Source organism: Hypomesus transpacificus, chromosome 14 (genome assembly GCF_021917145.1).
Source record: "Hypomesus transpacificus isolate Combined female chromosome 14, fHypTra1, whole genome shotgun sequence".
Lineage (NCBI taxonomy): Eukaryota > Metazoa > Chordata > Actinopteri > Osmeriformes > Osmeridae > Hypomesus > Hypomesus transpacificus.
In genome coordinates, this window is record NC_061073.1 from 8764879 (window position 1) to 8792866 (window position 27988).

The window sequence follows — 27988 nt, forward strand, 5'->3', positions numbered from 1 at the left end:
GCACACAAGATCAGAATCAGAAGATAGAGGGTTAGAAGCCTATGGACATGATTACAGGATGATGTTAGAAGTGGATATAGGATCTACTCTAGGATACATTACAGGAAGGATGCATTTGAGGACGTAGGAGACGATGTTTTATAGTCTGTGTTATAGGGTACAGGATTTTTGGAGGTTGTTGGAAAACAGTTTTTGGACTGTTTGTCGATATACATTTACATTTAGCAGACGCTCTTATCCAGAGCGACTTACAGTAAGTACAGGGACATAACAGGGACATTCCCCCTGAGGCAAGTAGGGTGAAGTGCCTTGCCCAAGGACACAACGTCATGGTGTGGCCGTGAATCGAACTGGCGACCTTTAGATTACTAGCCCGACTCCCTCACCGCTCAGCCACCTGACTCCCCCGTCAATGCTGGTGATCTATCATTTGTGTGGTGTGTGTGTGTTTGTGTAAATGTAAGTGTATATGTGTGTGTTACCTGGCAGGTGCACTCTGAGCAGGGGTTACTGGGGTCAGTGATGGACTGACCACTGGTGAGGATCACGTTGTTATGGAAACAGCCTGTCAAGTGACAATACTTCCACAGATATTGAGAATGCGAGACACTTATTACGAGTATTATTAAAGTGGAACTGAAGCTTGTGCGAGTGTCTTTGTGTATGAGAGTGTGAGAGTGTGCACATGTGTTTGCGTGTGTGTGTGTCCAGCGTACGTGAGTGAGTGTGAATGGGAACGTGTGTATGTATGAGAGTGTGTGTATGACTGCATGTGTATGTGTATAAAGTGTATGTGTTCGTGACTTTTGGTGTGCATGCGAGCGTGTCTATGACTGCACGTGTGTGTGAGTTAGTGAGTGTTTGTGTATGCGAGCGTGTCTATGACTGTGTGCGAGTGTGTGTGTACGTACGATTACACTCCCCACAGCAGCTTCCGGCAGGCCTGTAGGGGTGTGTGCATTGGCTGTAGCAGTACAGCTCAGTGCAGTGGACGTCCCCTCGGTCGCAGGAGCAAACAGAACAGGGGTCCTCCTCAGAGACAAACTCAAAACTGTCGGGAAGCAGTTGACCATGGAACAGACAGCCTGTAAGGCACCCAGAGACAGACCCCCAGAAAGACGGTTAGGGGTGAGCCAGGCCGGTGGAGCTGGGTGTTGGGGGGAAGAGGTGAGGGTTTGGGGGCGTGGGGGTGGGAGGGTTAGCCTCACCACGACATTCCATGCAGCACTCGCCCTGCACGGGGAAGGCACAGGGGACTTGTGGACAGGGCTTCTTCTCGCAGCGGACGGAGCCCTCGCGACACACACACACTCCGCACGGGTCGGACACGTCCCTCCAGGACGCCCCGTTGGCGTGTTCCTGGCCCTCGTACAGGCAGCCTGGCACACACACACACAGGCACACACACACACACACAGGCACACACACACAGGCATGGCAAGTGTGGAACATCATACCATCGTGTGCTCTGAAAGTGTTTGCTCAGTGAATATGTGACGTGAACGTCGTCTCTCGACGCTGTTGTGGGCGTGTGCGTTTTACCATCACATGTCCGACAGCACTCCTGTGTGATTGGGTGAGAGCAGGTGGCCAGGGGGCAGGGCTTGCGTTGGCAGTGGACAGTCCCGTTGGTGCACAGGCATGATCGGCAGGTGTCGGCGAGGTCATAGAAGCGCTGTGTGTGTCTGTACGGTCCACCCTCGTAAACACAATCTGAAGGGGGAGCTGGGAGGTGTGTGTGTGTGTGTTAGGGGAAATAAAGAATAGGTGGGGTGAACTCCAATCCAGGTACTGAGACACTTCTCTAACCCGCCAGGCTGGGGGTGGATCCTAATAGTCGGTGGTAGCTTCCTACCCTCGTTCACGGCTCTGTCCCTGCCTGCACTTTCCTACCTGGACACTGGGGGCAGCACTCTCCAGGCTGCATGTAAGGGTTGGAGCACTGCAGTGGGGGGCACCTCTTCATCAAACACTGAACGTTACCATTCTACAACACACACAAACACACACACACACACACACACACACACACAGTGAGAAACTGACCAACTAAAACTGGAAACAAACCTGGGAAATGTGTGGAGCAAGGCCGTAAACCAACACGGCGAGTCGACTCACTATGCAGTGGCATGTCCTGCACTTGTCTGAAGGGTGTGGAAACTCCTGTCCATTGGGGTACTCCTTTCCCGCATAACGACAACCTGTAGAGGAGCACCAATCACTGGAACACACACCATGGCTGACAGACCACAGTATTGTGACATGGCCTACAGGAAAAGGTTCGATGACTGGATGACTGGACTTCAGAATGTGTGTGAATGTGTGTGTTGGTGCGTGTGTGTGTATGTACGTACGTACGTGTGCGAGCGGGTGTGTGTGGGAATGAGTGCGAGTGTGTTCATGTGTGTATGTATGTATGTATGTATGTATGTGTGTAAGCGGGTGTGTGTACGTGCATGTGTGTGTGTGTGTGTGTGTGTGAAAGAGAGAGAGAGAGAGGGCGAGAGAGAGAGAGCGAGAGAGAGAGAGAGAGAGAGAGCGAGAGAGAGAGAGCGAGAGAGAGAGAGAGAGCATACCGTTGCAGTTGTTCTGACAGCAGGTTCCAGGGAGGGGGGCGTTACAGTGAGGGCGGGGGCATTGGGAGGGGTGGCATTGGACCCGCCCTTCCTCACACACACAGTCCTCACACGCACTTACAGGGTTGGGGAACGCCTCACCATCCACAAACACGCGATTCTCAAAGGAACAGTCTGGAAAACACATCCAATACGTTGAGACACAGTATCATTCTGTTTGTGTGTGAGTGTGTGTGTATGTAGTTGGGTTTGCAGGGCAGGTTACCCGGGCATTTAGGGCAACACTCTCCGTGAGGAGTGTTTGGGTTCGAACAGTTCATCGGTGGGCAAGGTGATCTGTCACACTTCACTGTACCATCCTGAGGGGGCAGCAGAGAGCACATGGAGTTCCTTTAATCACTTTCTGCAGATCTGATAACTGGATGGCGTCGATCAGCAGAGCAGCAGCTCCCTCACTTCCTACGATAGGACGAGGAGGTGGTTTGAGATCTGTTCTCACCACACAGCTGCAGGTCTGACAGGGTCTGTCAGGGTTGGAGAAGCTCTGTCCGTTTCGATAGATGCGCTGGTTGAACGAGCAGCTCTCGCACACAGCGCAACAGGAGCCTAGCGAAGGAGAGAAGGGGGAAGGAGTCACACGCACGCGCTCCGTCTCTCACTCTCGCGCACGCTCACAGTCTCTCCTTCTCACACACACACACACGCTCAAGTCTCTCTCACGCACAGACACCCTCGCTCTCCCCCGCGCCCACGCCCACACAGTGACACGCACACCCACGTACCTTTGCTCCTGGTGGGGTGTAGGCAGGCGAGCGGGGGACACTGCGTGTGCGTGCACACCGCCTCGCCGTCCTGACAGGAGCAGGTGGAGCAGGGGCCATCTGGCTGCCAGTGGGAGTCCTCTTCATACTCCACCCCCTCCGACACACACACTACCAGGAAACAGGGGCCTCGACCGTGACGGGAGAACTCGAAAACATGTCCTTTTTTGTATATGCTGTGTGAGTGCCAGTTTGTGTGTGCGCGCGCGCGTGTCCGTGTGTGAGCGTGTGAGCTTGCGTGCGTTAGTGCTGGTGTGTGTGTGTGTGTGAGAACCTTTGCAGATGGGGCAGCAGCGCTGAGGGTCTCTGACAGGGTTGGAGCACAGCGCTGGCGGACACCTCTCCTCGTGACACCTCACGTAGCCATCCTGAGGAACACACGCCCCAGATGTGCATGCAGGTCACAGTGCGTCCGTGGGCGGGTGTGCGTTTGGGCGCGGGCGCGTTCCGCACTCACCTTGCACCTGCACTGAAGACAAGGCCCGCTGCCCGCTGGGACGAACACCTGCCCGTTATCAAACAGCCTCCTCTCATATTCACACCCTGCAAACACAACCATCGGTCCTCCATAAGTGACACGAAATGAGGAAATGAGCTGAGATCATTTAGGACATCATCCTGGGAGTTTGTCCTTATGGGGTTAGGCTTGGCTTGGGTGCAGTTGTATGGGTGTATGTAAGGCCCTTTGTGACACTGCTTGTAAAAAAAAAAAGGGCTACGCAAATACACGTTTTTCGATTTGAATTCAACTCGACATCGTCACAGACTTGGATGACATGAGAAAGGAGAGAGAAAGAATGAAAGGCTGACATTGGCGTCTGTGCCCCACTTTGACCAGTCACACGTGGATGTTGGAATACAGCTGTAGTGCACTATGAGACACATAAGCGCACTGACTGTCACAGGTGGGGCAGCATTGTCCGCTGGTCTTGGCTGGGTGGCTGCAGGACAGAGGGGGACACGAGGCGTCCACCCTCTCACACGACACCAGGCCGGCCTACCAGGCGTAAGGAACATTATGACCTGCGAGCTTAGACTTTTTGGCCGTAAAACAATCTTACAGACATGTAAACACGCACACACACACATGCAGACACACCCACACACACAGGCAAACACACACACACATGCACACACACACACATGCAGACACACACACATGCAAACACACACACGTACACACACACACATGCAGACACACGCACACACACACACACACACACGCAGACACACACACTCACATGCAAACACACACACACGCAGACACACACACACACGCAGACACACACATGCACACACACCCACACACACACACACTCGTCGCTTACTAAACACTGGCAGCGTAGGCATGGATCTGTCCTGGAGGGGAAGGTTTGTCCATCCAGGAACACCTGAGAGTCAAAGTCACACGGCTCACACCTGCAGAGAGAGACTGAAGTCAGACTGGAGGCAACCCTCACCAACAGCCAAAGCTGTGCTGCTCAGGGTGTCACTGGTTGCGACCGCAACCGGTCGGTTACCGTGGGCAACAGTCTCCGGGGCGATGCACAGGGTTTTGACAAGCAGGGGTGGGGCAGTGGAGCGGGGAACACACCACATCTCCATTCTGGGATGGCCAGAGAAAAACGCAAGTTAGAGTTTGAGACACGCATGTCCTTCTATGTATATACATGCAGGAAAACACAAACATGCAGAGCTGCCAACTCTCACGGTTTCGGCGTGTGACACGCGCATTTCAACCATTTCTCACGCTCTCACGCCACACCTTGTATATCTCACGCCGAAAAGGCAACGCCAAACAAGTAGCCAATCTAACGTTGTAAACCGTAACGGACGACCCGCAGGTTAACGGAGTGAAGCAACATTGACGCGCAAACAGCCGTTTAAACTCGTCTCGTCTCTCCCCCCACTCCACGGCGAATTACATTGAAGGGGGGGGGGGGGGGGGGGGGATTGAAGCTAGCGAAAGCTCGCCTCGGGGGGGGGGTGGTGAAGTTCGAGAAACTCGCCCCTCGCACCAAATCTCACGCCAAGGTTTTTGAAAAAGTTTGCCAGCCCTGCACATGTACACACACACGACGAACATCCAGTATAAAGAATGACATACCACACACACACACTCCTGACAGCGGTCTCCTGTTGGGATCACTGCTCCATTGGGGAAGTCATGGCCATTCAGCCCACAGCCTGAAGCACACACAAACACAACACTTGGCATATACACACTTGCACAAACACGCCCGCACACGCACACACTTACCATGGCAGACAGGACAACAGGAGTCGGGGGGCGGGGAGGCGGGGTTCTTACAGGTGGGGCGACACTGCTCCTTTTCACACCGAACACGACCCTCCTGCCCCAAGAAGAGCAGGGAAACAGAGGTCAAGGGTCAGGGGAAGGAGAAAAAACCCAGCGAAGACACCAGTCAACCTTCGAGGTGTCGGGTGACAGAGAGGGAGACCCACACAGGAGAGAGACTCACCTCGCAGTCACAGACACTGCACAGGCTCTCCACCGGTCTCCACCTGGCCCCGTGGTCGTACCTGATGCCGGTATGGACACATCCTACACGAGGACACGACATGCATGGCAGTCAGTCAGTCACGGCAAGTCCTCTTTGTAAAAGCGGAATTGCCAGCCTCGGGCGGGTGTGTGGGTGGTGCACATGGGGTACTAACCCCTGCAGCGAGGGCAGCACTCTCCAGGGGGCGTCTCCTGTTCCCCGCAGTCGAGCGAGGGGCAGGGCGGGGTGGAGCACCGCTTATTACCACCCTGTTGGGAGAAAAAGAGAAAGAAAGGGAGAGAAAGATAGAAAGGGAGAGTGAGAAAGAAAGAGAGTGAGAGTGAAAGGTAGATAGAAAGGGGAACCAGAACAACTTGAGGGTGGCACTTTAGACAGTGAGTGTTTGAGGATCGTGTGCATGCACGTAACCTCACGTTGCAGTCGCAGGTCTGACAACCGTCGATGGTGTTGAAGGAGGTATTATGGGGCTGGCCGTCCACATGACAACCTTGAGAAAGACAGTACATTACGGAGGTGTCTACAGTATGTATATGTATGTACGTATCTCAGTGTGCTGGTCAATTATCACTTCCTCCCTTATCCTGTGTGAGGTTTCACCTTCATTGCCTAAGGCCAGCTACACCAGTGAAAAGCACTTGTAAGTGCTTGATAGCGCAAGGTGGGGAGTTAAACCAATCCAGCTTTGTTATAATGCAGCATGTACAGTATGTAAGTTCTCACAGCTGGTGCTGTTACAGTGTATGTTAACACATCCAACAACTAAAGTATTGTGGAGGTGCCTTTGAAAGTTCCCAGCTGTTGACTCCTGATTCCTCTTTTCCCATTTCTCTCTCTCTGTCTCTCTTTCCCCTCTCTCTCTAGGTCTCTCTCTGGGTTACTAGGGGAACATCTGGCTGAGCTCTCCTGCCAATAATGACAGAACAACATGCTCCTCGGGTAACACCCTGTCTCTCACACACACAGACACACACGCACACACAATTTTCTTTCATGGACTGTGACCGTAAACCGAGAGGTCTGCAGTCCTCCGCAAGAGAGACTAACCCTGTAACTCCATTAAAACATGATTGAGAGAGAGATTTGGAGAGACACAGAGAGAGAGACGCGGTCTCTGTATGGCAGAGAGTATTTGAGGTCTCACTGTATGGGGCTCATTATGTTTCTGTGGTCTCATCGTGAACTCTTCCTCCTGTAAAGACTAGACCAGACAAGCTCAACATCAGACAGTTCAGTGAGCAATCTCTTTAATGAAGACACAGACTGGGAGATGTGTGTGTGTGTGTGTGTCAGTGAATCATCACAGAGAAGCTAGCGGGGCTGCCCACTGTGCCAGCATCTAACAGGCATTTCCTCTAGTCAACCGAGCATGCAACACATCAAAGTCTGTGTGTGTGTGTGTGTGTGCGTGTGTGTGCGTGGTGTGCGTTTGTGCGTGGGTGGGTGTGTGAGTGAGTGTGTCGGCAGGGTGCCATTGGTGTAGTGTAACAAACACATGCAGAAACAATTACGAGAGAGGGATGAGAGGCAGGGACAGGGGGGAGAGAGAGAGAGAGAGAGAGAGAGAGAGAGAGAGAGAGAGAGAGAGAGAGAGAGAGAGAGAGAGAGAGAGAGAGAGAGAGGAGACAGAGAGGCTAGACAGCACATAGTAGGACGTTCCAGACTGAAAGGAGAAAGAAAAGACGGATGTGTTTGTTTACTTTCCTACACAATAGTTTCCATAGCGTACACATGATTGAAGAGTCCCGTTGTGCTGACAGTACTCTGGGACTGTGTATCTGCATGTGTGTGTGCGTGTGTGTGTCGGAGTGTATTTCTGTATGCCATATGTGTGTCTGTGTGCGTGTGTGTGAATCAATCCATTACGTGAGTTTAATTACACAGAATGCATTAGGCAACAACTATGTGTCAATCTTTGGATTGGATTGTCACTCCCTTTAGAGTTACCTACAAAACTCTGCCCACATAAAATTGATCCATGTTGTAGTGGAAACCCTGATTCTGTATTTCTTTATTCCATGAGTCTAAAGCACTTCATTGTGCAAGCCAAGGCTGTGTACATGATCATGTGAAATCCAGGGTAACCACCACCGCTGCATGGTAACTTCTCTTTGTCCCTGAGGTAGAGATGAACCAGAGGAAGACCTTGACCTTGACCAGTAGACCACAAAGTCACCATGGAAACCAACCAATCCATCATTTCCTTCAGCCTCACTGATTCATTCACCATTTGATATCTTCAGAGTGTCCGTGAAATATCAACCTGGTTTGACATTGGTGTCTTTTCGTCCACACTGGTCACACTTCTTGAGTGACAGCGCGAATGCAGCCAATGGTCACCAGTCCTGACATATGACATGGCTGCCGCTGATTGGATCCAACCACTCTATGAAGCAGGAACCGCAGCTACGCACACGGCATTCCGCCTCGCGGTAACCACGGCAACGGGCCTCTCGGCAAAGTTCAGGACAGGTCACCGGGGCGGAGCCAAGAGGACAGCCGGAAAACCAGTGCAGCTCAAAACAAAACCTAGACACAGCGGTCCAACAAACAGGAAATTATGTCACAACGCACAAACTGTCAAAGTTGTCTGGCTTACGACGTATTGGAAACTAAGAGGATTTCCCCTCTAGCTAACCTAAATGGTTACCTGCGGTCAGGGGTGATAGGCAGCCAGACATCCACTGGCCTTGGTGATGTCACCATGGATGGATTGCCTTTAGGAGGTTTCGCTTCTACCCACTCCCTCTGTGGCTGACCAATGAGAGCATAGCCTTGCTTAGGGTCTAGAGCCATCCAATCCTGACTGAGCCAGTGCCCGGGAAGGGAGGTGATAGGGGGGCAGGTACGTGTGATGTGGTTAAGAGAGTGGGGATTGGTCGAGCTCAACTGTTGCATGGTATGGAAGTAGAAGCGTAGATAGTGTGGTCCATTAAAGAACCAGTTGCAGTGGTCTTTGTCGTAACCGTCTGGTCGAAACCCAAACGCATCGAAACCGCCACGGTCCAAACCAAAAGGGTCAAAAGCGTAAGTGCTGTAGCCGCCATCCGCGAAGAGCTCTGACATGACCTTGGCTCTCTGTTCTTCTCTTCTCTCCTCTCTATCGCCTTCTTTCTCCTCGTCCTTTTCTCCCTCTCCATCCTCTCTGTCCCTCTTGGTCATAAACGTGCCGTCCCACCTCATCCCAAACCACGTGAGGTTGGAGCGGTTGAACCCGTAGCGGTTGTACCCGGAAACGTCATATCCTTCTCTGTCAATATGGTCGTGGTCAAAACCATCCTGGTCATAACCTTGGCGGTCCCAGCCACTGCTGTCAAAACCACTGACGTCATAGCCACCGTGGTCGAACCCATGATGGTCCAAACCGACATGGTTGAAATTAGACGGCGGTTTGTTATCGTTGTGCGGCCTGGCGTCTGTGTTGTGGCCTTGCTGGGGTTGTCTCTGTGAGGCGGTCACATTACAGGGAGCGCCGAGGGTTATGGGTACATACACCACGCACAGCTGTTCCTTTGATGACATCACGTCGTTAGGGGAAACGCCAAATGGTTTCATACGGACATTTCCCCGGCGGGCAGAGTACTGGCCACGCAAATGAGCCTTCCCCCTCTCCAAAACATGCCCATGCCTATGCCCATGCCTCTCCTGCCACTGTGTCCACAGCTTGTCCAGGAAGGCAGCGTGTGAGAGGTAGAGGGGGTCGTAGGCAGCCAGGGGGGAGGCCATGTGGCCCCCCAGCCAGAGTCTGAAGAGGCCAGAGAAGGTCTGCAGGGTCTGGGAGAAGAGCTGGAAGTCTCCCTGATTCACCAGCTTCTGGAGGGTTATCGCGTCTGGCAGCCACACCTGACAGGACCAACACAGAGCAACGAGCAATGTCACGCACGGGAACTGTCACCACAGGCTACTTGCTCTACCAGGACATGAGGTTAGAATAGAAGCGGGAGACCGAGGTGTTGAAGCTCCGTCGGAGACAGGGGGACCAGCGGGAGCGCGAGGCCCTGCCTTGGAAGGGGTGGTGGGGGACGCAGTCGGAGCCAGGGGCCCCGTCCCCTCCAAAGAGACCAGCCTGCCATGCAGCAGAAGACAGCAGGGAGCCTGAGTCGACCGTCCACTCAAAGTAGGGAACAGCCAGTTGGCATGACGACAAGGACTGGAGCTCACGTTCCACCAGACGGAGGAAGTAGCGGTGCCAGGGGAGGAAGTAGGCGTGGTTTCCAGCCTGGGGGGCAAACTCGGCTCTCATCTGGGCATAGCCCTCCCACACACCTACACACACGTACACACACACACAGTACATAAATACAACTGGTAAACACAGACACACACAAAAAATGCAATGTGTGCAGATCTGAAAGGCAGGTGAGGTCAGGTGACAGGGATACCTGGCCTGGAGCAGAGCATCCTGACGGCCCTCTGATAGCGCTTCCTGTCTCTTAGCGTCAGGTCGCGAATCTCTTTCCTCTGCGTCGCCTGCGTGCAGGTGCACTCCACCTTCCCGCCCTGGGTGCACACGCACTCCTCGCAGCCTTGCCTGAAGGTTTCTCCGTACCTCCGAGCTCGGCCTTGAGAGAGGCAGCCGCAGCCCTCGTCGCAGCCCGCCTCCGAGCACTCCTTGCCAGGGGAGAAACTCACAGGCTCCCTCTCTCCCTGGAGGGCTCGTAGCCGAGCCTGACACTTGAACAGAGGTAGGTGCTCGCAAGTGTAGGAGAAGCCGTCATCTGTCTCTATGCAATCCATGCCGGCAAGGCGCCTCTCTCTTCTTCTACCCTTCTTTCTCTTCCTGTCTCTCTTTCTCTGAGGGTCCAGCCAAGTCAAGTTCAAGTCTGTGTTGCCATGGAAACTGTCTTCTTCTTGACCATGGGATTCGGAGCCATACTCCTTGAAAGTGCCATCTAGGTTGGACACGTTGTATCCATGGCGATCATAGTCCTGTTCATTGTAGCTGATAGGGTTGCCAGGTTTGGGCTGGCGGAAGCAGCAGGCTCCCATCAGGCACTGCTCTTGGCAGGCACTGAGAGACAGAAAGTTGTTGGTGGTGTTTCCTGTGCAGTATTGGAAGTCCTCACAAAGGCCAGAGGTGGGGTTGAAGGACCAGCGTTGCCGCGGTGACCTGTGACCCTCACAGCTGCCCTGCGGTCTGGGCTGCCAACAAGCCTAGACACAGCGAGGGAGTGGGGAGGGGGGGGGGGTATTGGACACACACACGCCCTCTTACCCCTCGTCATCTTCCTACAATGCTACACCAGAACTGACTGTTCACACAGACACAACACACCCAAACTGACTGTTCACACAGACACAACACACCAGGACTGACTGTTCACACAGACACAACATACCAGGACTGACTGTTCACACAGACACAACACACCCGAACTGACTGTTCACACAGACACAACACACCAGGACTGACTGTTCACACAGACACAACACACCAGAACTGACTGTTCACATAGACACAACACACCCGAACTGACTGTTCACACAGACACAACACAGCAGGACTGACCGTTCACACAGACACAACACACCAGAACTGACTGTTCACACAGACACAACACAGCCGAACTGACTGTTCACACAGACACAACACACGTGAACTGACTGTTCACACAGACACAACACACCAGGACTGACTGTTCACACAGACACAACACACCATAACTGACTGTTCACACAGACACAACACACCCGAACTGACTGTTCACACAGACACAACATACCAGGACTGACTGTTCACACAGACACAACACACCCGAACTGACTGTTCACACAGACACAACATACCAGGACTGACTGTTCACACAGACACAACACACCCAAACTGACTGTTCACACAGACACAACACACCAGGACTGACTGTTCACACAGACACAACACACCAGAACTGACTGTTCACATAGACACAACACACCCGAACTGACTGTTCACACAGACACAACACACCCGAACTGACTGTTTACACAGACACAACACACCCAAACTGACTGTTCACACAGACACAACACACCAGGACTGACTGTTCACACAGACACAACACACCAGAACTGACTGTTCACATAGACACAACACACCCGAACTGACTGTTCACACAGACACAACACACCAGGACTGACTGTTCACACAGACACAACACACCCAAACTGACTGTTTAACACAGACACAACACACCAGAACTGACTGTTCACGAAGGCACAACAATGATGCTGGCTACCAAGACAATCAGGTTAAAATGCAATACAATACTAGCCACACTGTGCAGCACTATGTTCTATAGCACTACAAACACGTCTAAGAGCACTGCCCTAGGACGGACCATCTGTACTATACTGTACACAACCAACTCAGCTAGCAGCTAATACACACACACCACTACTCTAAAGCAGCTCTACAGACAACTGATCCAAACCTCTCTTTTTCTGCACCCACCTCAAGCCTGTCAAAGGCACTTGTGACCTGCCAAATAAATCATACTGTTTAGTCATGACCAGACTAGTTGTTAGTCACAGTTTTCAGAAGTTCCTGGATAAACGGACACAACTCGACCACACAAAGAAAGATACTACGCATACAATTCTGCAGAGACAGACTGCAAATATTTGATTAACACCCTTCACAGCCTATTGGGGAAAATGTAGTAGTTTAGGTTAACAGTCTAGTCTAGGTAAAACGTGTTGTGACACACTAGCGTGTTAGTCTAGAATGTTCTAGTTTAGTCTAGTTTAGTTAAGACTGGTGCTTTCAAGTTAGCAAACTACCTGTCTCAGCAGCCTATCACAAACAGGTCCTGTGGTGTGCCCGGGGCAGGAACAGTGGAACCCTGTGGTTTCATTGGTCAGACACGTCCCACCGTTGCGGCAGGGCGAGGACGTACAAGCGTCTAGGGGAGGGGCTGTTGGGTCACCATGACAACCGGCCTCCACGTCAATAACAATCAGGCAGCAAGGCTCAGAAGAGATGGTTGAAAAACAAGTTGGCTGCATGTATAGGATGACTGCATTTGGTGTCGGGTGATTTAGGGAACGAGTGTGTGTGCGTGTGTGTGTGTGTGTGTGTGCGTGTGTGTGTGTGCGTGTTGGTGGGTTATGACCGTAGCTGCACTCACCCTGGGTGGTAGCCTCACAGATGACCTGTCCTGATGTGCAGGTACACACAGTGTTCAGGTGGGTCTCCCAACGCTGCCCCTCCTCCAGCTCACGCCCCTCCCACACACACCGCCGTCTCGCACACTCACAGCCCTCCAGGTACTGCACGCGCGCCTCCAGGTAAACATTCTACACACAAAGAGGACGTTCGAATACCTGCTAGGCATGCAAAACAGTGTGTGAAGCATTGAAGCTGTGAAATGAGATCAGATGAGTTAGCCGTTCTTCTACCTGGGCCTTGACCATATCCAGCATTCGAGTCAGCCCCTCCAGCCTCTCCTCCAGCCCCTTCAGCCTCTCCTCGCCCACGGCCTGGGGGCTAGGCAGCCCCACTTGAGGGGGTGCAGGAGGCCCCAGGACCACACCTCTCTGGGGCTGGTCACCCTGGGGCTCCTTGGCCTCCAGGGGATGGAGCTGGGATTGGCCCTCGACAACCTCCTGTTGGGGGCCTCGCCCCCTCTCACTCCAACTGTCTGAGGGAGGGGTGCACAGAGGCAGAGAGACAGAGAGAGAGAGAGAGAGAGAGAGAGAGAGAGAGAGAGAGAGAGAGAGAGAGACAGGAAAAGAGAGACGTAAAAGGGGAATTTGGAGAACTAGGGGGTCTTTCAACTCCAGACCAGCAATCACAGCATCTAATAAAAACATTCACATCCATGCGAACATCCTGGGAGGAAAAGGCTAAAGTAGACTTTAGATCAAATAAATAAACAAATAAATACAAGGGGATTCCCTTAGGGAGCAAATATATCACTTACACTGAACCCCAATGCTTGGGGTGTAACACACACACACACAACTACATATACACACTGGTGTCTCTTCGTTCCATGTGGTCTCGCTCTGAGGTCAGAGTTGAGCAAGATCAGAGTATGTGACCCATACCCATCTGTTTTCTAAGCCCCTTTAATTATTTGCTTTTACTGCTTGGACTTCTCATTCATCACCAGACATGTCCAGAGTCTGCATTAGCACACCACACTGCATTAGCAGCCAGCCATCTTGGTCGAACAGCTAACTTAGGATCAAATCATCAATGTAATACTGCAGAGATGTGTACATTCAAAACAAAAAGTCGGAAGGTCAGGAAAGACTAGAGGGTACGTTTCAAGAGAGGAAATGCGAGTGGGGGCCAGTTTATAAACGTGGAGAGGAGACTTGAAGAGGGGGCAAGTGGTTCTCTCATCTAAAGGGCTAGGCCTTGACACAAATCCAGATGGAAACCCTATCAGCATATTTTTTTTTACCTTTCCTACACATACACAAACCCATGAACCATAACTGCCCAAGAGACCTTTATAAGTGTCTAACTGAAGGCCAAGTTACTTTTATACACTGTAAGAAGGATAAAATACATGCCCTAACGTCCATCTACACTATGCATCTACAGGCACAGGGGAGCTGCTATGACAATATTGTGGCTCGGGCTGTCTTTCCGTATGTACATTTTGAACTTGGGCCAAGAATGACTATGGAAGTGTACCATTACGTCCAGGATGCAGATTGATGTTGCTCGGTCCCAGCGCACAGCACCAGATTCATACTGCTCTATTTAATCGGACAGATTCTTGTACCTGTTACATTGTCACAGGTCCACGGACGCTTCTGATAGGGCCTGGTGGAGATCTCAGCCGTCTGCAAATATCCCTGGAGAGATAGAGGAAGGGTAAAGGCCGAGGGTGGGGAGAGACAGGTGGAGAGATGGAGGGGTGGAGAGATGGAGGGGTGGAGAGATGGAGGGAGATAGGGCGGAGAGAAGAGGTTTAAGAGATATGTGTTATTACTGCATAAGTTGTCACTAAAGTTTCCATATCTTGTGTTCCAAGACTAAAACATACGACCCCCTCTCTTTTCAGCAGAGCTATCAAAAGCAAGGACAGGTAGTTTTTAAACTTAGGAATGAGTTTAACCACTTCAACTTGGTTGTGTGAGTAGGGGGGTGGGTGGAGAAAGGTGGAAAATAAACTGCTTGTGTGTGCATGTGAGTGTGTGAGTTTGTGTATGTGTGTGTGTGTGTGTGTGTGTGTGTGTGTGTGTGTGACAGTACTCACAGTAAACCTGCTGTGGCTGTCCCCTTGTGTGCTGGCTAGTGTGACGACCAGATCTGAGGGTAGATCCAGCTTGATCCTCTCTCCTCCTCTCCTCCACAAAACCACCGCTTCTCTACAGTCTACAAACAGAGCCAGGCGCTCGGGCTCCAGCACCAGGGCCACCCGCACCCAGCCTCCCCCAAAGAAGGGGCTCCCTCCTGGGAACAACACGCTGGTGAGCCCCGGGCAGCCATGGCAGTCCAGACGCAGGAAGTTTGAGCGGGTGGACGACGAGAGCTGTAAGAGGAGGGAGGAAGAGGAGGAGGAGAAGGAGAGCAGGGTGGCAGAGGAGTTTTCCGTCTGACGCCCCACTAGGTACACCCCCATGCTGCTTTGTAGTGTGGAAGCCAGAGATTGGGAGTATTGGTGAGGGAGAGTCAGGTGGGGGGCACGCATGCGGAATTTAAAAGCGACAGTTCCAGGTTCCATTCCCTCGGTCTTAGATACTCCCTTGATAGGATGGGACATGTTAAGAGCAGCCAGGAGGTCCATCACTGAGGGACAAATGAAAGAGTCTGTCAGAATGAAGCCGTGTAAAAATATTGAATTGAACTGAAAAATAATGACAGCCTGAACAAACATAGCTGTAAGTGTATGAAATTGATCACGCATACACACATGCACAAAATGAATTTGTCCTGACCATGTCTGATGATAACCTTGTTTCTGGGTCAGAATGAGAGTGTGTGAGTGTGAGAAACAAAGGCAGGAGGATTCTCCATTCCTTCACACATGACTGCCTCACTGGGCCGGAACAGAACATTTGAGTACTCTAACTATTCGTACTACTGTCACAACAATGTATTGCTTAAATAAATCCGATATTCAGCAATAAATTACTTATTTTGTACAATTTCAGCCTTGGTCGCTTAGCCTACCATTCTCGTGGTTCCGGCTGGAATGGGTCTGTAGGGACGCTGAAACACTCCACAGAACACACACACTTATCTCCAGGCATAGGACGGTCTTCAACCACATATAATCCATTCCCGGGCAGCAATTAGACTGCTTACAACTCTGTCATAAAAGTAATCCAAATCTATATTACCTTGATTACCTAAAGTGTGACAAAGCGTTTGCTATGATTAACTTGACATCGTTTCCTTCGACAGAAAGTCTATCCTCGGTGTGGAACACGGTTACAGCTGCCCTCCACTCGGTTGCCGCTATTATTCTGTCAGAGGCCGTCAGTAAAAGGCTAAACATCTGGACGCGCGCAGGGTCACGGAGGGAGCGCCACACATTCCCCCGGGGGCATGCTCACTCTCACTTCCACACAAAGACAGCGCAAAGGAGAGGCAGGTCCTGGATAGTGCGTTAGATACACTCGATGATTTGCATCTTCATCATTCTTAAAAGGATGAACAGCGCGATTTCTGGACCGTAAAAGGCAAAACTGCAGTTGGTGTTCTGATCTGTCTTTGCTCCAGCTTGGCTCGCATTAACATCACTCGGGTCTCTGGTGGTCTGTTCGGTGTTAGCCACCCACTTACGCCCCTTGCCACTCCCCAGACAACTCCTCTCCTTTCTTTTCTTCCGTTGTTTTCTCTCTTTTTGGGTTGAAAAAAACTTTCCTCCTGTGGACTTGTTGATTCCTGAAGACCCTCTTTTGGTAATCAGCTAAAACCTGGTTTGGAGTTCTGGACTGGAGGGGAGCCAGCCCCTAGAAATGTGTGTGTGTGTGTGTGTGTGAGAGAGAAAGAGATAGTGAAAGCAGGGCTAATAATGAATTGGTGTTTCATGTTGTCATGCTTCATACATAAAAAGTGCCCCCTTTTATAGCCTGCATTGTAGGCCTAGGTCTTTAAGTGTTTGACCCAGCCTTCCCTTGCCCCTGCCCCCAGCCCCCCTCATCCATTCCTGAACAATAGTTTAGAGGGGAATGGACCCATAGGATGAGATGTTCTTCCAAGAATCTACACCCCCAATGAACACAAACACAGTCACATATCCTGGAGTCAGGCGGGTTTTCCAGATGCAGACTTGTGATATTGGCCCACAGGTGTTTTATCTACCAGAAAACAGGAACCACCTCAATCTACCTGGGGGATCTACTTGTTTGAACTGTTGTGAGCTCTTGTCTCCACAAGCACAGCACAGACAAGACATCAATCAGAGTGTGTGTGTGTGTGTGTCTCTGTGTGTTGAGTGGGGGGTCTTGTGGGGTTGTTAGGTGATGAGACACAGATCAATTGAGATAGGATTATGATGCACATATCACACATGCGCTGTTAAGAGAATACTTGATAGATATCCTCTCTGACCCACACCCTAACCCTAACTGTCCAACAAATCAATATCAGCCACTCTGAGACCATGTTTCTTATAAAGGCAACAGTAGCTACTCCAGTATAGGGCCTCGATGTCCCTCCGACCAGTCACCACAGCAGGACCAGCAGGCAGGGGAATGTGGCTGTTATTTATTTAGGGGGACTTGTGTTCATGTCACACCACACATAGAACATCGTTAAAGCATGCAGGGAATGTTTACTAAAGGAGCTACCATTGATGTTAATTAGGTCATAATAGAGGGTGGAATGAGAGGACTGAAAAAAGCGTCTTTCCACATTTACATATAAAGAAGAATTGTCTCATGATGTGGGGTTGAGTTTTTCTGTTACAGGCTGATCTGTTACTAACATGAGCATTGTTCCAAACATTACAATCACATGAACCAATAACTTCAGAACTGAATGCAATCAAAAAGGTAAATCAGTATTTATTTCATGGGATACCATTTATTTATATCACAGTTTGAATACTGACAAGTCAGTGGGTAAACTAGTCACATATTATGGATTACTTATGAAATGGAAGGCAGTTTATAGAGACATAGACAGTAGGTATACAGAAACCTCCATTAACAACAACCAATTATAATTGGTACAATTGCATTGTACTTAATAAATAACCACTGACAATATTATTATATTAAATCGTATATAAAATGTGTAAGATTTTTGTTATGTGATGATAGTGGATATCAATATTTGACGTCTACCCCAGACACAATGTGGAATCCAATTCAGTCAGTCTTCAGTCAGTGTCTCTGATTGGTCTGCGAATACTTACTTCTTTGCGCCAGGTCGGAAGGTGAGGAAGACGGGCTGTAGGCGTTCAAGGGCTCTCGCCAGCTCATCATCCTCCTTTTCGTATTCCTCGTTCCTCACACAGTTCTGCTCTGCATCATCTTCATCCCCCTGAATGTCCTCCTCATCCTCTTTGTCACTGCCAGGGGTCCCTCCAGAGTGCGAGCGTGCCCGCTGCTTCCCCGTTGTGCCCGCTCCCGCCTCCCTGGGCGTGTGGGTCTTCCCGGAGCAAGGTGGGGGGCTGTTTACCTCGGACGGTGTTTCGGGTGGAGAGGGGGAGGTGACCCGCCATTGGACGGAGGGAGGTGCCGCGTGGGTGGGTGTATCGATGGACAGCGCGGGGGACTCTGGGGTGTGGGAGGATTCGGGGGTGGGTGGGGGTGTGCCTGTGTCCTCGGGGATGGGGGGTGTAAGCACCAGTGGGGGTCGTGAGAGAGGCAGAGGTGGGAGTTGAGCGGGGGGGTCTTGTTGTGTGGGTGTACCACTGGGCACCCCTGAGTTGACCTTAGGTGGGACCGAGTGCTTCGGTGGCTGGGGTGAAGTGAGTAAAGTAACTGTTGAAAGAGTGGGGAGGTATGGATGGAAAGGTGTGGCTCTGTGGATGGAGATGGGGGAAGACATGGGTGAAGGAGGACTGGTGTTTTGGAGAGCAGGAGACTGAAGAGGAGGGCTGGAGGGGGCAGAAGATGGAGCAGGACTGGTGCTGGGGGGAGCAGGGCTGGAAGAGATACTGGAAGATGGAGGGGTGCAGCAGGGTGGTGCACACATGGTATCGAGCAGTGCAGGGCTGATGTTATTCAAGGTGGGGCTGAGGCCGGGGAGAGGCAGGTTAGACTTGCTGGGGGGATCGAGGCCTCCGTTGGGGCCATTCCTGAGGTAGATATCCTGTTTGCCCTGGAGGTCGAAGGTGGAGGGGCAGTTGGTGAGAGCCTCATTGTGGTAGATAACCTCATCGCGGACAGGCACGGGATTGCGTTGGCTCACCTGAGGAGGACAGGACAGTTAGAGAGAAACGGTGACGGAACACGCACCAGCAAGGGTCACAACCAGCCTGAAGATGAGATGAGAGGAGGAGGAAGAAGAAGAGGATGAAGAAACAGACAACTCACCAGCTGGAACCACCGTAAACTCTAGGGGGCAGTGGAGAAGACAGAAGACAACATGAGTCACAAAGAGTCATTGATGCGTGTGTAGGTGTGTTTGTTTCTTCACATCCAGGGCGTGAGGGGTTATGAAGGTTTAACGATGGCCGTCTCACCACGTTGGGGTGTTTGGCCTGGGCCACACAGCCCCGGTTGGAGGGCTCGCTCTTCCCCCAGTGTCTCCGGAGCAGGTGCATCATGGCCCACAGGATGCACATCAGCATGCTCATGAGCACGCAACACAGGCCTACAGCTTTGCCCAAACGACAGGCGTTCATGCGCCCCACCTCCCCCAGCGGGCCCTGAGGTACTGCACACACACACACACACGCTACATCAAGTCGACAACATTTGCATGTTTATTGAAGCGTGTTGGTGTTTGCATGTGGAGGTGTACGTGTGTGTTACCTTCTTGTCCAGCATACAACACCTGCACCAGTATAGATGCCTGGGCCGTTTCACCAGACTCCTGATCCAAAGCCACTACCTGGACCACATCATCACAACAGGGTGAGCTCTGCCCGGTCTGACCACCTCATCACCATGACACGCCCTCTCACGTAACAGACACCGGGATCCACCCAATCACAGCTCACCTCTAGCCTGTGTTTCTGCGATGGCATCAGCTCGTTGGTCCGAGCGATCAGAAGCCCATCCTGTGTGACTTGATAGAACTGCGTGTGCTCAGATGTGGGATTCAGGAAGAATTGGATCCTGTGATTGATTCCCTGGCGATTGAAGGAGTGAATGGATTGCGTCAGACGCTGTGTGAGTGTGTACGTTTGTGCGTGTGTCTGTGTGTGCGTGCACATACGTCTGTGAAGTCCTGGTCCTGCACATGCAGCATCAGCACCGTGTTGCCGTAGGTGTTGACCAGGGAGACGGGGCTGTTGCCCTCCATCACAAAGCCCCGGTATGCAGCCCGGTCAAACTGCGGAGGGAACCGGTTCACTGCCAGAACACGGATCAGCACTGTGGCAACCGAGTACTTCCGAGGGTCATCCCTCTGGTATGCCTGAGAGGGAAGGAGAGAGACAGAGAGAGAGAGAGAGGGAGAGAAAGAGAGAGAGAGAGAGAGAGAGAGAGAGAGAGGGAGGAAGAGAGAGGGAAGAGAAAGTTTACTGTGAGCTTGCGTGTAATCTGAACTTGACCTGCATGTGTTTGTGTCACCATAAATCACCATGATTCGTAGACGCAGTGTTGGTGTGAGGAGTCTGTCTTCCACTCCCCGAGTTAGTCTGACTTCCCCTGTCACTTCATCCATTAGAAATCGGCCATTATCGGCCCCTGGCCATGCACACGCGCGCACACACACACACACACACACACACACAGGGCACCACAGTTTCATCACGTGATGCTGTGTGGCATCCCACTAAATGTATTTCTAGTGTGTTTTGTAGCTATGATGTGTGTGTGTGTGTGTGTGTGGTATAGAGTAGCATACTGTTAAGTACCTGACAGGATGGTGTAGTTGAGCGGAGAACTGAGACTTCTGTCCCCGTCTACAGCGTGGATAGGTCCAGGAGAGAAGTCCAGGACAATATCCTACAGCACAGACGCCACACTCAAACATGACACCATCACAACAGGCCCAAAACACACCAGGCGAGAGGTATATATATGGGGTGGATTTATCTCAGGGGTAGAGAATTTGACTGCAAATGAAGAGGCTTATTTGACGCTTTGGACAAAAGCTGGTCTGCTAAACGAAGACGTCATGTGAAATAAATGAGGCCGTTTATTACAAAAAACAACAACAAAAAATATGGAGGACCTGTTCTCCTTCTGTGACGTTGACAGAGTACACAGGGTTGGCGCAGATGCGACTCGATTGGTCCTGGAAGAGTAGCGTGCAGGGCAGGAACTGTGGGTACTGGTCGTCTCCGTCTGTGACGTCGATGGTGAGCGTGATGCTGGTCATGTACTGCTCCGGCGTGTTCATCTCCTGCAGCACAGCAGACCCACACACAATGAAGCCCACAGGGCCTACGGCGGCCACGGCGTGAAACAGCCCGAGAGTTCAACAGGTGTGGGGAGGGTACCGTGGCGTGGATGGTCACGTTCAGCTGGGTCTTGGTCTCATAGTCCAGAGGTTTCACAAGCATCACAGTCCCACTGTTAGGGAGGTCCACCTTGAAGTAATCGGCGTCAGACTGAACACACACACACGCACACATGTTTATGGTGGTGCAGTGGGGATAGCTACATACTGTTTCTGATCATGGGTTTCTTGTGAGCACGTGTTCATGTCGTACCGATGATTGGTCAATGGAGTATATGATGGTGTCTCCATCGGCATCAACAGCCAGGACAGAGAACACCAATGTGTTCACAGCGGTCAGCTGGACAACCAGGAAGAGGCAGATCATCAGTAAAACCAGCAGTTCATGGAGAGAAATCTGTATGCTTTTTATCAGCGTGTGTGTCTGTGTGTATGCGTGGAAGGCAGGCGCTGTGTGTTCCTACCTCACTGATAATGAGTGGCTGGACAGTAGTATTTACAAACACAGGCGAATTATCATTCTCATTCAGAATCTCCACCATGATCCTATATTTATTCTGCAACACAAATACGCCCATTTTAACACACCATTCCACAGCAAAGGGGACCAGCAAATACAGAAACGGATGTACCTGAACATTGTGATCTTCATAGCAAGTCAGCGCCGCCATAAGGATTTGCCCCTGCGCCTGAAAATCAACACCGTAATCTCTTTATCTCTTTTGCGCCAAATTAGATCTAGTGAGGTAAAGCACCTGGAATAGGACGAGGGGGACAGGTTTAGTCCAGTCACTTCCTGTGTTCATATGTGGTCCAGTGATTTGCTGCGTCATTGACACACCCTGTTCTAATGCATCATATTGAGTCCAGGCTAGGACACATGGGAAGACCAGACAACTGTGCTGACAACTATGACTGACTCCAGACAGATCTTCCATAGCCTCTTTACTGTTCAAATGTAATAAAGAGCACTGGTCCATGTTTTGGAGAAACATGATCCATCTGTGCTTACTTCTCTATCCAGGACCTTCTCTGATGATGTGTTGAGTCGGAGGTTTATGCCCTCCAGGAAGAACCAATCAGCATCCTGCCCGGTGAGGCTCCAGTGAATCCCATTGGCTGGCTCTGTGTCTACAACTAGCTCAGCGACGAGCTGTCCCATGTGACTGTTCTCTCGGACGGTCGCAAACACATCCTGGCCTTCAAAACATCCTCCCCAACCGGACATGCCTGTACAGGCACACACACACCGATTTTCCCATTATTTTTGATGGTCAACTCTGACTTCAAGTCATATGTGGGGAAAAAGGTTCAAATTGGTGTTTACCTGAGGTTCTGTGTAGGGAGACATATAGCACCAAAGAGGAGGCCAGCAACTTCAACAGAGGCAGCCTCCATTGCTGCAGCCTAGCCCGGGGCATCCCTGGGCTGAGCAGGCCTCGGGCTCAGTTCCAGCCCCTGGTCTTGGCTCTTGACCAGGCCTCAGGTGTCACTTCTTCTACCACAACCCCTTGCCTGCTCTAGTCAGCTTCTGGAAGACATAGGGAGTGGTGGAAAGTCTGTCAAGCTAAAGCCGTGCAAAAGGTAAGGGAACTGTAATAGAATTCGAATGATCACAAGGTCAAGATTCTCAGTACCCTACCCAAACACGCACTGACACGCTTACGCTCTGCGCTTTCGCCTTTAATTCCCTCCAATCCCTGTAAGTGGGTTTTCAGCTCTCCTGTCTGAGTGAGACAGACCACTCTCCCCTGTCTCAGGTTGGGACAGACCACTCTCTCTCTCCTCCCCCTATCCCCCTCTCCATTCTCGAAACACATTCCCCGACACTCAAAACTCTCTGACATCTCTCTGACGTAAACGCAGACATCCACAAACAAGATTGATCGGGACCGTTCATTCTTTGTACATGCTGAAGTGTCCTTAGTAGTCCAGTGTGCTGTCATTATGTGTCAGCCTTGTGTCATCGATAATACAAGTGTTGGAAGACGGGGAATCCTCTTGGCTGGAGCTGTGCCACCCTATCTCTCTCGTACACACACGCTCACACACATCATCCTATGCTGACTGACCTGTGGGAGTCAGATCCGTAGAAAGTCCTCTGCGATTCTCCCTCTGCTCGACATTTGGGAAAAACATCATCACTCCTCCTCCTCCGCACCGTCCTGTTCTGTCCGACTGCCTCGCAGCGATACACACACGCTGTCACACACACGCTGTCACACACACAGACACACTCTCGAGCGTACGGCACTGCCGAGAAAATACCTCAGGCTGTACACAGGTTAAAACAGGAACAGACAGCAGCCCAGGGGGAGTGTTTTGCGAGGATTACTGTCAGCTCAGAGGCTAAACCATGAAGGTGGGCTTCCCCTGACCCAGGCTTGAAAACTGGCCAATCACAGCTCCGGTAGCTAACACACTGGCACCCTGATGGGAAGTCAGAGATAAGAGTCACAGGTCACTGTTTGATTGACACCAGTCTGATATCAAAGCAGATTATGTGTGATAATGACTCAACCTAATCTAAAAATAAACTTTGATACTGGTCCTTGAATGTGTGTAATGTCATTAAACAACACAGATTAAGAGTTATGCTGGTATATACAATTTGGTCCAATGTGTTTCCCTTAACTGTTTTTGGAAAGAACATCTATTTGATTAACACATTCTGACAGGGATTACCTATCAAACGTCAGCTTTTCACTTGGCATGGGATTAACCTAAATCTCCAAAGACAGATACTGGCGCATGGGCACTCTCGCACGCAAGGCATACGTACACACAAGAGCTGGGTATATGCACATTAGTACATTTGTCAATAAGTCAATGTTCAAATGTATTGTATGACCTTTTATTGGAGAAAGGCATTTTTTGGACCCTGAATTGGACCTGCTTGTTACAGTACTGCTCTGTCTGTAGTTATTTTCATCTAAATATAGTGAAGTCACTAGTGAAAGGCCCATCGATTCAGTGAACAAGTTATCAAAAAACAAACAAAAACCAGCTTTATCATATTAAAATACATTACAATGTCATAACACACAACTTATTGACAGTGGTTATAAAGTGTGGCAGAGGTTAGGAGAATAATACAAATATTGATAGAGGTACAGAACAAACCTTCACAGAGATAACAGAGAAGGCCTTAAAAACAGTCCTTTGAAAGTCTATTTCCTAAAGCCTTCAATATACGCCTTTAAAATTGGCACAAAAAATATACAAATGTGTGTATGCATTTCTGGTGAAGGTTTAGTTGACATGCAGGCATCGACCAATCTCAAACTTACATCATTAAAGAGGAAAAAGGCACAAAGTGACGACAGCACAAAAGAAAAACACAGAGGCCTTTCCCTTTGGGGACGAGAGGAAAAAGAAAGATGGGCAGACAACCAGTGACCCAAATAGGGGCTGATGACATAGCTCTACTGGACACACCCCTGGGCGGAGCTAGTGTCACTCAACCCCCCCCCCCCCCCCCTTTAGCTGGCACTGTGAACATCACGGGGGGCAGTGAGGACCGGTGCTGGCAGACGCACCCCCCTGGGCCACAGGTGCTACCGTATTGCACGAGTATACAACAGTCTTCAATGGCCCCAAAGCAGAAGCCTTGACTCAAACATGGTTTACCGTGGCTAGCCATGGATTTGGGACTGGGCCCAGGTGTTTCACAATTAAAATGATCTGCATTAAGGATTCCTTGTTCAGTGCATCACAGAATACTGCAACACTACACACGTGCCACTCTGCAGTTCACTGCATACGTGACCTAAAAGGTGTCAATATGGCTACTAAACTAAAACAAAACTCAAAGGGGTTTATATAGAGTCAGTCAAACAGAACCATAAGGGATTTGCACACGACACAGATATGAAGGAAATACTGCTTGTTCTTTTGCTCATTCTTGATTTGGTCGCAGCAAAAGTAGAGAAGAGGCGAGGATATATCGGTTGGCCACGGTTGGGGTGCCGTCAACTACCAGGCGACACCAGCTGTGCACCCCTCTGAGCATACTCATATGTCTAAGGGATTACGATGAAGATTGCAAATAAATTACTGTCCATAGCATTAGCGTGGCAGGGCGGGGGTCCCCCCCACCAGTGCACTGCTTCTCACCAGAGCCTAAAGTAGAGCACTTCCAAGGGGAACAGAGTGTCAGTAGAGAGGAGCTCCGCGCCCTCGCGACTTAGAACTCATCGTGTCGGGCCAGGGCTTCCCCAAAGTCTGTGGCCTGACTGCCCACAAACAGGTCGTACTTCTCCACGATCTCCGCCTTGGTCAGACGGCCGTCCTAGTGGAGAAACAGCACAGACGTTAGCCACTGGTTAGCTGTTTAGCTTCTGTGTGCTTGATTGAGAATAATGGGAGAACGCCGGCAGTGCAAAACACACTGACGCAAAGGTGAGCATGCACACGCACGCACGCACGTACACACACACACACACCTTGTCTGCATCAGACTCGTAGACCAGGTGCTTGGCCTCGGCCTCTGCGTGGTCATAGTCGGAGGGCAGTATCCAGTCTCTGGTCTCTTCCTTGTCCATGCGGCCATCTTTGTTCTTGTCTCGGAACTCTGTGAACTGCTCCCTCTCTGTCTTCACCCATTCTGGCTCTGATGGGTCCCCCTCCTGGTTGTACATGTCACCTGCAGGTGACATGAGTAAGGAATGTGAGAGGGACTTACTGCTGGAATGCCTATGTAATGCACCTGGTCAAATGTAGACCATTCATTGACACAATACAACCAAAACTGTTATAACAATGCACTTATAATTGACTTTCTGCTACTTTGTACATGCACCATTTGTGTGTCGATTTTGATCAAAGTGGATAAATGAATACATTGACAAATGTAAATAACTGCCTCACTTGCCTATAAGTTATAACCCACCTATGTACTCCTCTAGGTCGATGAAACCATCTCCATTTTTGTCTATGTCCTCCATGGTCTCCTACAGCAAGGAAGGAGAGCACAGTGCATGAAGACCAAGGTTACCATTCAAAACAAACAAGTTCCAATCCAGTACCTGTATGCGTAAATGTGTACATTTCTATGTCCAGTATTTGTTTGCGTAAGTGTGTACTTGTGGGTGCGTGACCCACCAGCACTACTATGTCCTTCATATGGTCATACTCCTCAGGGTGGAGGAAGGCTGTGAACTCCTCCTTATTTGCTTTACTGTCTGCATCCAGGTCGGCCATCTTGAACCTTCTCTCGTCCCGAGCCATCATCTGTCTGTAGCTGAAGCCATCTTCGGGGTCTGGATCATCTGAAGATCGCACAGATGGGTCAACCAACGTGCACTGGTGGAGGTTTGTCATGTTTTGTTCTTTTTATTTTTTTAGGTTAACAGCAAAATTATAGCTTTGTGTTCCTTTGCAAGGAAGGACATGGATTCATGTGTGCTGACAAGCGTGTACTTACCAAGTATATATCCATATGTGGCATTTCTGTATTCCTCCCAGGACACCTGACCATCCCCGTTGAGGTCATGACCCTTCCACTGGCGGTCCACATCATCGTAGATCCATCTCTTCTGAGCGTGCTTAATCCACTTTTTCATCTCTTCAGTAGACACATATCCATCTCTGTCCTCATCTATACGATCTACCAGCATACTAAAGCGAGACAGAGAGAGAGAGAGAGAGAGAGAGAGAGAGAGAGAGGGACGTTAAAATAGGCAGTTTAAGAGAGCATGTATATTTTCGCGAGTGTGAGATGGTGTGAGACGTGTGTTTTACCCGAGTCTCTCTTTGCTCTCTTCCGGTGTTAGTTGGTCAAAGGTCTTGGCCTCATCCTGTCCCAGAAAGGCTTCGTGGTCGTAGTCAAAGTTCTCCTGGTCATCGTGATCCCGGTCGCTGAGCAGATCGTCATGGTGGACACGGTCCTTCTTCTCCGTGGGTTTACTGGTGGCGTAAACCACACACAGTGCAAAGCACATCATGATAAATGGTCGCAGCTCCATCGTCACAAACACACACTGCCTAAGACAGAGGAGAGAAAGGGATCGGTGTAAATAACACATTTAAGTAGTACAGGGATCAGTTAAGTGATGTCTTTTATTCTTAGTGGGTGTAAATCCGTGATTTGCATAAATTACTTCCGACAGATGAAAGCTGAATTGCTTAGTAGTATTAGTGCAGTAAACTTTATGTCAGTCTGATGCATTATTTTAATGTCTACCCTTCGTTTCTCATTTTTCGACATCTAGGCATCACCCATCTATATATTCCGCAACACAGGGACAGTGAATTGTAATTTAAAAGACAAGCGTATGTGTAGATTATCCATAGTACCGAAACATAAATGTGGGTTTGTCGAATTTACTAACTTGACCATACAGCAAGCTAACTGTAGCTAGCTAACTACTGTACCAGTACTAGTAACCTCTGTTGACTACGTCCACTTCACCTGGCATGCTACTAATAGCATAGATTTAGTCAATCTACTTGTATTTATAGACTAGTGTTTCCTTACATTGCCATTTCTCCTTTTTCAAACAAAAGACAATTAAACTTACCGGTCTCTTTTTTTTGTCTATCGGGTCTGGATATTGAAGCAGCGTCAAGCCAGCCTCAATAACGAATCTCATTTCCGGT

The 27988-nt window shown here is 50.3% G+C and overlaps 3 protein-coding genes and 1 long non-coding RNA gene across 4 annotated transcripts in view; all 4 read right to left on the reverse strand.

Annotated features, from left to right (window-relative positions):
* LOC124476378 (kielin cysteine rich BMP regulator) overlaps window positions 1-16907 on the reverse strand; it is a 21830-nt gene extending 4923 nt beyond the window's left edge. Inside the window, exons 1-30 of the mRNA XM_047033498.1 lie at window positions 16031-16907; window positions 15114-15646; window positions 14637-14709; window positions 13297-13538; window positions 13026-13194; window positions 12679-12812; window positions 10302-11073; window positions 9866-10185; window positions 8570-9762; window positions 8258-8448; window positions 6336-6409; window positions 6077-6170; window positions 5881-5963; window positions 5658-5751; window positions 5505-5584; window positions 4918-5003; window positions 4726-4816; window positions 4295-4394; window positions 3855-3940; window positions 3672-3765; window positions 3359-3508; window positions 3076-3182; window positions 2842-2935; window positions 2577-2750; window positions 2119-2201; window positions 1894-1987; window positions 1543-1725; window positions 1209-1379; window positions 912-1085; window positions 398-565 (exon numbers count right to left, since the gene is read on the reverse strand). Coding sequence (XP_046889454.1) covers window positions 398-565; window positions 912-1085; window positions 1209-1379; window positions 1543-1725; window positions 1894-1987; window positions 2119-2201; window positions 2577-2750; window positions 2842-2935; window positions 3076-3182; window positions 3359-3508; window positions 3672-3765; window positions 3855-3940; window positions 4295-4394; window positions 4726-4816; window positions 4918-5003; window positions 5505-5584; window positions 5658-5751; window positions 5881-5963; window positions 6077-6170; window positions 6336-6409; window positions 8258-8448; window positions 8570-9762; window positions 9866-10185; window positions 10302-11073; window positions 12679-12812; window positions 13026-13194; window positions 13297-13538; window positions 14637-14709; window positions 15114-15646; window positions 16031-16139 — 6016 coding nt within the window. The 5' untranslated portion in view covers window positions 16140-16907. The remainder of the gene's footprint in view (window positions 1-397; window positions 566-911; window positions 1086-1208; window positions 1380-1542; window positions 1726-1893; window positions 1988-2118; window positions 2202-2576; window positions 2751-2841; window positions 2936-3075; window positions 3183-3358; window positions 3509-3671; window positions 3766-3854; window positions 3941-4294; window positions 4395-4725; window positions 4817-4917; window positions 5004-5504; window positions 5585-5657; window positions 5752-5880; window positions 5964-6076; window positions 6171-6335; window positions 6410-8257; window positions 8449-8569; window positions 9763-9865; window positions 10186-10301; window positions 11074-12678; window positions 12813-13025; window positions 13195-13296; window positions 13539-14636; window positions 14710-15113; window positions 15647-16030) is intronic.
* A 1313-nt stretch (window positions 16908-18220) lies between these two features.
* LOC124476379 (protocadherin alpha-9) lies at window positions 18221-22428 on the reverse strand. The gene is made up of 14 exons (XM_047033499.1): window positions 22401-22428; window positions 22021-22077; window positions 21853-21945; window positions 21642-21728; window positions 21429-21539; window positions 21161-21331; window positions 20841-20931; window positions 20564-20670; window positions 20198-20398; window positions 19980-20111; window positions 19792-19870; window positions 19500-19693; window positions 19351-19371; window positions 18221-19225 (listed from the first exon to the last, which is right to left on the reverse strand). Exons 2-14 carry the CDS (start codon window positions 22057-22059, stop codon window positions 18221-18223), a joined length of 2331 nt encoding a protein of 776 aa, XP_046889455.1. The 5' UTR covers window positions 22060-22077; window positions 22401-22428.
* Window positions 22429-22439: 11 nt separating this feature from the next.
* LOC124476552 lies at window positions 22440-23694 on the reverse strand. Its single transcript, XR_006957047.1, has 3 exons — window positions 23461-23694; window positions 22716-22919; window positions 22440-22618 (listed from the first exon to the last, which is right to left on the reverse strand). It is a non-coding gene; the product is annotated as an uncharacterized LOC124476552 (long non-coding RNA).
* Window positions 23695-24228: 534 nt separating this feature from the next.
* Window positions 24229-27987, reverse strand: calub (calumenin b). The gene is made up of 7 exons (XM_047033742.1): window positions 27910-27987; window positions 27131-27373; window positions 26814-27007; window positions 26492-26658; window positions 26280-26340; window positions 25834-26033; window positions 24229-25679 (listed from the first exon to the last, which is right to left on the reverse strand). Exons 2-7 carry the CDS (start codon window positions 27352-27354, stop codon window positions 25575-25577), a joined length of 951 nt encoding a protein of 316 aa, XP_046889698.1. The 5' UTR covers window positions 27355-27373; window positions 27910-27987; the 3' UTR covers window positions 24229-25574.
* Window position 27988: the final 1 nt, after the last annotated feature.

Coding starts and splice junctions, on each gene's coding strand:
- LOC124476379 (XM_047033499.1), bottom strand. CDS start 22,059: ATGGCGGCGCTGACTTGCTATGAAGATCACAATGTTCAG. Junction 20,671..20,840: donor CAACTACACCATCCTGTCAG/GTACTTAACAGT, acceptor GTGCATGGCCAG/GGGCCGATAATGGCCGATTT. Junction 19,694..19,791: donor GTTGTATGCTGGACAAGAAG/GTAACACACACG, acceptor GTGTGTGTGCAG/TACCTCAGGGCCCGCTGGGG.
- calub (XM_047033742.1), bottom strand. CDS start 27,354: ATGGAGCTGCGACCATTTATCATGATGTGCTTTGCACTGTGTGTGGTT. Junction 26,341..26,491: donor TGAAGGACATAGTAGTGCTG/GTGGGTCACGCA, acceptor TCCTTGCTGTAG/GAGACCATGGAGGACATAGA. Junction 25,680..25,833: donor ACGAGTCTGATGCAGACAAG/GTGTGTGTGTGT, acceptor TTTCTCCACTAG/GACGGCCGTCTGACCAAGGC.